Source organism: Myodes glareolus, chromosome 3 (genome assembly GCF_982192425.1).
Source record: "Myodes glareolus chromosome 3, mMyoGla1.1, whole genome shotgun sequence".
Classification (NCBI taxonomy): Eukaryota; Metazoa; Chordata; class Mammalia; order Rodentia; family Cricetidae; genus Myodes; species Myodes glareolus.
The window spans coordinates 57,625,092-57,633,437 of NC_142028.1; the positions used below are offsets into that span (position 1 = coordinate 57,625,092).

At 43.6% G+C, this 8,346-nt stretch overlaps 1 protein-coding gene across 28 annotated transcripts in view; it reads left to right on the forward strand.

The window, feature by feature from the left end:
- Magi1 (membrane associated guanylate kinase, WW and PDZ domain containing 1) overlaps nucleotides 1-6,783 on the forward strand; it is a 610,906-nt gene extending 604,123 nt beyond the window's left edge. For 19 of the 28 annotated variants that reach the window (XM_085686749.2, XM_085686750.2, XM_085686746.2 and 16 more), the window contains 2 exons: nucleotides 185-323; nucleotides 4,180-6,783. In XM_085686749.2, the coding sequence (XP_085542875.2) occupies nucleotides 185-323; nucleotides 4,180-4,934 (894 nt within the window). In that variant the 3' untranslated portion in view covers nucleotides 4,935-6,783. Of the gene's footprint in view, nucleotides 1-184; nucleotides 2,221-2,336; nucleotides 2,426-4,179 lie in introns of those variants that run through there. The other 9 variants (XM_087904480.1, XM_085686762.2, XM_085686764.2 and 6 more) reach the window with 2 other exon arrangements.
- Nucleotides 6,784-8,346: the final 1,563 nt, after the last annotated feature.

An 8,346-nucleotide genomic window follows, 5' to 3' on the forward strand; every position in this document is an offset into this window, starting at 1 on the left:
TTTCTCTCATTAGAATCTAATTGCCATGAAAGTTTAATATTTTCACTGCTACATCCTAAGCAATAGGAAAAAAAAATCCTGGAATATGCCTCATGTGTATGTGGGGAAGAATTTAAGTCAAAAAGACGTCCAGAGCTTATGAAAGCCCAGTGTGACCATTTCACTTTGTCTCTTGCTTTGACAGATTGGTGATGAAATTCTAGAGATTAATGGTGAGACCACCAAAAACATGAAACATTCTCGGGCCATAGAACTGATAAAGAACGGTGGCCGCAGAGTTCGTCTGTTTCTGAGGCGGGGAGACGGCTCAGTCCCAGAATATGGTGGGTCAAACTATGAAAACATCCCCTCCTTCCCTGGCATGACTCCATGAGTTTGTCTCCAGAACGGCAGCAGGAAAGTCCTTTTTGTTTCCCTATTCACCAGTGTCTTACCAGCCTCTTGCACCATGTGGTTATTTGCCTCGCTTGTCCTGAAATCTCTACACATTTCATCCTTTGCTTGCTTCCATGGACTGGGGCATGGCCTAAGACAAGATCTTGCTAGCCCCCTTTCTGATAATCAGAGGGAACGTTCTGTCTAGTCCGACCAAGAGTGAAGGAATGTTTGTTGAACTGTGCCAAACTGTTTCTCAGATCCAAATGTTAGCACAAATGACTACACAGTCCTTTAAAGAAGCAGGTTGCCTGACTGGTGTTGAGGCACAATATCTAGTTGGTTTGTTTCTTTGTTTGTTTTGCTCTGTTTTGTTTTTTGTTTTGTTTTGTTTTTGTTGTTCCTTTATTGCAGAGGTGTGAAATTTTGAGATATTGGGGGGGCTTTGCTCACTTTGTTTAGACTCTGTATATGACAGTTCTCTGTCCCTCTCAACTGGTCTTTTACCCCAAACCAGACCACCTGAGCCCACACTGTCAAACAAACAACAGCAAACAAATGTTGATCTATTAGCCATATGTTTTTAAATGATGAAGGATGAACTAGATTCCCAGTGCCCATCCTGAGGGAAACACACTACTATACCTTTCCTATGAGGAAAGCCAGTGATACGGAGAGCTCCTCTGTCGTATCTCTATCATAGTTCGAGTAGACAGCAATGCTCTTTACTAGCTTAGTGTTCTGATGGCAAAATAGTGTATATTGTAATAATTATGTCCTATTTATTTGAGATTCTTGTTTAAAATTTTAGGAAAAAAAGGAAGCTATGCCCTAGATGTAGGGCTTTTTTTCCCAACCAAAGGTCTACAAAAGTTTCTATAGAAACTGTGATTGAAAGATTCCCATATACATTGGTCCCCTTTATTCGGGATTTATCTGTTATCACCCTCTTTTCTGAACGTCTCTCTGCACAATCCCCAGATGCATTTTGGGCTCAATGAGATGCTCGTTGGCAGACATAGTTCAAGGAGGAGAGTGGATCCTGGGCAGGGCAGCCTCCCCAGGTGTTGGACGTTGGTACGGGTGCACAATATGAGGGGCCTGAGGTGGAGGGGGGGGGACCTTAATGACATGAGGTGCCCTGGTTGCACACTGTGCTGATCTCCTGACCATTAGGTGTACTGGTACCACTGAAACTGTGTAACATGTCTCCCTTTTCTGTCTTCCCTATGCTTCTGTTGGATGTGATATCTCACTTGAGAGTCATCGTCAGTAACCTGTGTATCTTCTCCAAACCTATGTCTGTTGCACTGAGGATGAAAATCCAACACTAACAAATGTTCTTTGGGCTAAAAATAAAGATCATTGAAATACATGGTTTTCCACAAAGGGTTGAACACGCCAGGGTTGTGCTACTGTAATGTTTCCATGCGTCATTTGGACTAAATCTCTCTAATTCTATTGATTAGAGTTACAAATGGGTTATAATATGTTAAGTTCCACTATTTTTCTGACTTGACTGGAACCTGCTTCTCTGTGAGGCTATTTTTGTAATGAGTTTTTTGTACTTAATTTAACTGCCGCGGTATTGGGTGGGGTGGCGGGAGGGGACTCTGTTCTTTTGTTGTTTATTGTTAATGCTCTCCTATGCCAGCCTGTCATTGTTCCAGTTGTTTGAGAAAAAAAGTCACAAAACAAAAAAAACAAAAGGTTGCATCATCATCTGGGTTTTCGAGCCATCTTCCAGCTATCTAAAAAGTCGTTGTTCCAATCGCGGTCTCTGCAGCCTTGGGTGTTGCCTTAGACTCACTGGACAAATAAACTCTCTTGCCCTCTGTTAACAAATGAAGATTTTTTTTTATGTCTTTCTTGTTATAGGGAATCTAAATGTTCAACTTTTTCTCTTTCTCTCTTTCTCCTCCTCTCTGACTGTTCTTGGTGCTGGGCCCTCCCTCCTACAGCGATGATACCTCCTAATATCGCTGCATGTATGAGAAATGAAAAGCTCGGGGAGGCTTGCTTCTACCTTATGGGCCATAATCAAACTACGGTTTGTAGCTCAATCAATACTAGGTGTTTCTGTGCTGTGGCCTAATTTCCTCATTGCTTCTGCTTAGCTCTATTTTGATATGTTTGGCAATTCATTCTGAGCACCCTGCGTTCTTTGAATTGTAAGTACATGGCTGACCCTGTTGAAGTGTTGCTCTCCCTTGTCTTAAGAACAGAGGAAGAATGTAGGTTAGGTTTACGGCTCTCTAAGTGATTCTCTCCCCCGAGTGTGGAATGATTGTCTTTGTCCCGGGAGCACCCCCAGCATTGAGATAGAATGAGACTCATCACGGAGCTCTTCCCTGGTAGGTGAGGCTTTGCTGGACAAGAAGGAGAGATTCCTGGTTGTTCAGGTGTCTCCCAGCAAACTCTAGCCTGTGAATCAAATCCTGGTCACAGCCTGGTTTTGTCAATGAGTTTTATTGGCATATAGCACACCCATTTAAAAAAAAAATGTTTTTGCACCGCAGTGGTCAAGTTAAAGAGGAATTGCTAACCCCAAATAAATGTTAACAGCCCTCCCCCTGCAGAGAAAAAAAAAGCTAAGACTGTTAGGACCCATGCTCTAGACTATATCTCTCTCTTCGTTGAACCTGTCCTGGGTTTGGAAAGATCCTTCATGAGACAGACTGTCTGGCTACTGTTGTCCTAGCTGTCTAATGCAAGACATTGTTAAAGCCCTGTATCCCACACTGCAGCTCAGCAACCCAGGCACCTAAAACTTGATGGTTTTATCATTGCAGCAAAACATCCTGCTTTGCAAAGCTCTCATAAATTCAAGAAGCTGCCTTAAATGGTTGTAGTGTCGGTTCAGATAGTTTAATGATAAATGAGTCTTGTCATGGGCTGTCCAGCGTTTAGATCTGAACTAGGAAGCAGTCCGATGGCTCCGCAGCTCCTGAATATCATTATGGCTGCTTCTTACATCGTAAAGAAAGGTGCTTTTAAACGTAGAGATTTTATAAACCCCAGCTGATCAAAGGTGCACCTAACAACCTATCCCTTTCCCTTTTATCTGGCAGAAAGCTTTTTTAAATACAGTTCCTTGTTTTTTTTTTCATTACTTGAAAATAGAAAAAAATAGTTAAATGTAAAAGAAGTAGTTTAATGGACCTTCAAGCAGATGTCACATTTGACAGTTAACATCTGCCCTATGTGTTGCCTAGATAACCCCCTTTGCCCAATACCCTGAATCATTTTTTAAAAGTAGAAGCATGTTTTATATGGCATGCAGGTCCTCAGTAGATTGTCACCACCCAGATAAGCCAGCTACTATTTCTAACCCCTAGAGAGCTTTCCTCATGCCCATCCAGGCCCGTGGCCTAGGTTAATTTTAACCAGAACAAGTATTCTTCAAATAAAATGGTATTGGAGGGAAACAGAAGAAAGGCTAAGGCCGGGAAAAGGCTGATGGGTGGCCAGGAAGAGCCGGTGTGGGTCAGGGTGTGGTAGTCCTGGTACCTCTAGACAGACCCTTCAATTCTGCCCTTTAAAAACTAAAACCATTTATAATTTCTCCGAAGGTCTGTCTTCGGGGTCTAAGGAATAGTCAGCCAGATGTTGAAAGCCTAGCACTAGTTTTTAATCCCAACTAGTTGCAGTAATACTTAAATTAACCAAGATTCAGTTGGCTTGGAATCTGCTTTAACAGTTGTTTGTTTGTTGTGACTAACGAGTCCAGTGTGGGAGGGAACCGGGGCCAGGAGCCACGGGACCTTCTTGTTGAACTGTTGCTCTTGTTTCTCTTCCTGGCAGACCCCAGCAGCGACAGGAACGGCCCCTCCACCGGTGCACAAGGTGTTCCGGAAGTGAGGCTGGGGCCGCCTGACCGCAGACCACATCCAGCCTTGGAGTCCAGTTACCCACCCGATCTTCACAAATCATCACAACATGGGGAAAAGCGGGCACACGCGAAGGATCCAAAAGGCAACACGGAGCACAGCAAACAACACAACGAACACCACACCTGGAATGGAACTTCTAGAAAACCCGACAGTGGGGCATGCCGGCCCAAAGACAGGCCACCCGATGCATGGAGAGACGCACAGCCGGAGCGGACAGCCACCAATGGCCCCAAGAAGCGGTCTCCGGAGAAGCGCAGGGAAGGCACCCGCAGTGCTGACAACACTTTGGAAAGGAGGGAGAAGCATGAGAAGAGAAGGGAGATGTCCCCTGAGAGGAAGCGAGAGCGGTCACCCACCCGGAGAAGAGACAGCTCCCCCAGCCGCCGGAGGAGGTCCCTCGAAAGACTCCTGGATCAGAGACGGTCCCCAGAGCGCAGAAGAGGGGGCTCACCTGAGAGGAGAGCCAAGTCCACCGACAGGAGGAGGGCCAGGTCCCCCGAGCGCAGGCGAGAGCGATCACTGGACAAAAGGAACCGAGACGACAAGGTTGGCCACCGAGAAAAGGAGGAGACTGGTCTGAAGCCTGAAGCTGGGAGAAGTCCCCGAAATCCCCCGGAGCAGAGAAGGCGGCCTTATAAAGAATGTAGCACCGACCTCAGCATCTGAGACTCCAGTCCCATTGCAGCCTTTACCGTGTCAAAGGTTCTAAGAGGAAGGTCGCAAACATGAAATAATTTAGTTTCTTACCTGAGGAAGCATCACCTGAAGAGACCTATGAATAGAATGAACATTTTATGCATTTGAAATCTTATAAGAAAAAAATATATATGAAAAGTCTTGTGCCTGATGTATAATATTAAAGAAAGTATTTTTAAATGCATACTTTTTTTGAAAATTATTTGCCAAAATGATGACCCAAAGGGATGTATATTTTGTTTCTTCACAAGCTATAGAATTGTTGAGAATTGTTCCCTCTTTGGGGCAAGCTATTTCTCTTCTAGATAAATGGGGCTGTGGTCTTGTCCTCTAAGTAAATGCAGTTAAATTTAACTCAGTATAAACCGTTAGACGTGAACTAGTGCTGTACTGTAAACCCTTGTTTTTTCAGAAACACAGAACACAAAAAGGCAAACTTTTGCTTGTCCAAACTGAGGGCCTTTAGGGTGGATTAGGGTGGCCAAGCTGCATGACAAGAAAACTACTGCAAATGAAGGATATTTATGACGACAGTGCACAGCGCTAAGAAACTTTATGATCTCAAGTTATAGTTGCTTCAAAGAATGGTTTGTGCTCTCCCTGGCCCAGGAAGGTGCAAAAACAAGACGTTTGGCTGCCATGAACCATATACAGCCTTAGCTCAGATGGTCAGGTTCATCAGCTCCACCACAGACTACATTTCCCATACTGCAGTGCCCATCACAACTTGTCAGCCTCTAGAAGGAACAGACAAGCTGCTTCTGGGCCGTGTGGTCCCATAAGAAGCTGAGTAGATGGAATGTAGGACCAGGGAGATGTAAATGTCTCCAGCATGGAAAGAGTGCCCTCCCCCAGTGTTTAGCATTAGCTCACGGTTGCTTTCTGCTGAATGGGAGCAGAGGAGTGGACTTTGGTGAAGGAAACCTCTCTTGTGATATTTAAAAAGCATTGGGGCTGCTTATTCCCAGAATAGCTGATTATGCACTTTGAAACCGCAACCAGCTCTTAAGGATTGACTGAAGGGCAAGGCAGAAAGCGATAGCACCAGTAGTTCTCGATGTGCTGGGAAACTTCCATCCCCGTGACCCTGTTCTTTTTATTTGGGGGCAGCAAAATAAAATGTAAAGGCTTTTCTTTCTAAAATAGACCCATTTTTCTGAACCCTCTGAAGGTGTGGTTGGGTCAGCTGTAGTGCTGAGAAGCGGTTTAAGTGGATGACTGCCTAGCTGAGCCAAAGTGTTTGCTTGTCCCTGTTGGAGCAGTGCAGCCAGCTGCTGCTGACAGTGCGCTCATGTTTCTGTCCTACTGGTTTGCATTTTCCATTCAGACACAAAATCTTTGCAAGTCAATCACTGTTGTTCCCATGGTACTGTATTAGGGGAGGGGAGAAAAAAGACAAAACAAAAAAAAAAAAAAAAGAAGAAAACCAGCCAATCATTGTATGTAGAGTTTAAAATTGTAATTAATAGAGACTGTTGGAAAAAAATAAACAATTGTTGCCTTTTTTGTATAAAAGAGAATTTATGACAAAAGTCCAGCTTTGAGGAATGTGATGTGCGTTTCTATTTCTGAATATGAGCAGATTGATTCTTGGGAATATACTATAAACTAAATCAGGTGTGTAAAGTTGTCTAAAATGGGAGACTGTATAAGTGTCACTAAAGCTGTAGTTTGTTGGGGCTGTCATCTTCCATGGAGAGCCAGGCATCCATTGCATTCTCTGTTCTTCACTCATTTATTTCTTGCTTAATGCTCCTTCTGTGTTGATGAAAAGCAGCGTGTGGGCCAACCTTTTTATAAAATACTATGCACATATAAATATTACAGTGTTCATAGCTTTATTTGATTTAGGGCTTATCCATCACATTACACTAAGTAGCTATGATTATGTGGACATGACCAAAGTTCTTTTCCTGAATCAAACACAATGTACATTGTGTAGCTAAAGGGGGCGGGGAGTCTGTAATTATCATCACAGTTTTTGCTACAAGGATACATTGACTATAGTACTAATGCTGAGGAAGGCTACAGTGAATGGCAATGTTTATGTCATCCGTTTCCTGAGAGCCACCTTGGAGGTGTTGCACTCGGCTCTGCCGCTGGGATATTTCTCGCTACTTCTAGCGCAGTTCATTATGTGACTGGTTCATTTTCTCGATCGCAGTCTGTGGGTATCAAGGATGATTTTTGTATTTCGTCCTGAAGTTAACATCAAGATGTCCTGTCTCATTGTAAGAGATGGTATTCAGCATTTAAAGTCAGTGCTACCCACCTGAGCCTGGCTCAGTTTCTGAGGAATTTTGCTGTAGCAATTTAACCTTCATTCCGTACATCAGACTTCATATGAAAGTATTACGCTTTCAAAGTACAGAGAATTCGACACTAAGCAGAATAGTAAAATTCTCTTCAGTCTACTGTAACCTTTATTGGAAACTGAGTCTTATGAGCCTTTTCTCCCCAACCTTCCACTTCACGTCAGAGTGTTAATGAGGTATGATGGATGAGTATTTTGTATGAATAAATCAAACCATTTAGGAAATCCCCCGCCCCGCCCCCCACTATGCAACTGATATCTGAAAGAATGTTCAGAGGTGGGAGGACTCAATAGCCTTCTTGTATTTTTTTAAAGTTTCTTTTATGAAAGATTTTTAATGCATTTTTACTGTAAAAATACATGGAAGTGTAAGCATTCCATAACCATTATTGCTTCTGGATTGATAACTTTTTTTGTCTCCATGTGGTCTCAAATGTATCAGGATCAAGGAATCACTTGAGGGCCCATGACTGCAAATACTGAAATGATATTCTGTCCATGAAAAGAAGCTGTGTCTTTGTTTTGGAAAAGTGCCTTGCTTGTCAAAGCATGGTACATGACCCAGCTGCCTCATGATTACTGGGGGTGAGGGTGGTATTAGAAGTGAAAATCTCAGACCCTACTCCAGACTTCCAGAGTCAGAATGTCCGCTTAGCACGATCCTCTACCAATGCTTATGCACATGAGAAGTTGAGCTGTGGTATGGTGCAGACACCTAGTAATAGCAAATTCTGTAGAACCAAGAGATGAGTCTCTTCCTTAGGGCATGCTAGCTGGTCAGGAGGTTCCTTACTCTCTGGAAGCCTCCCTTCCACCCCCTCTAAAAGAGCATACCTCATAGAGTTGGTCAGGATAGGTGCAAAGTGCTCCGAACACACCTGCCAAGCAGACGGCCCTCAGTGAGTGGCACCACCGGCAGTTAGCACTTCTTTAGTTACAAAACCAACAAGTCCCGCAGCTGTGCTAGGGACAGGTATGATGAACTGCTCATCTTGAGATGTGTAACCAAAATGCTGTGTTTGGCGACAGAGACTCAGTCTCCGAGCTTAACTTGAAGGTGAATACATA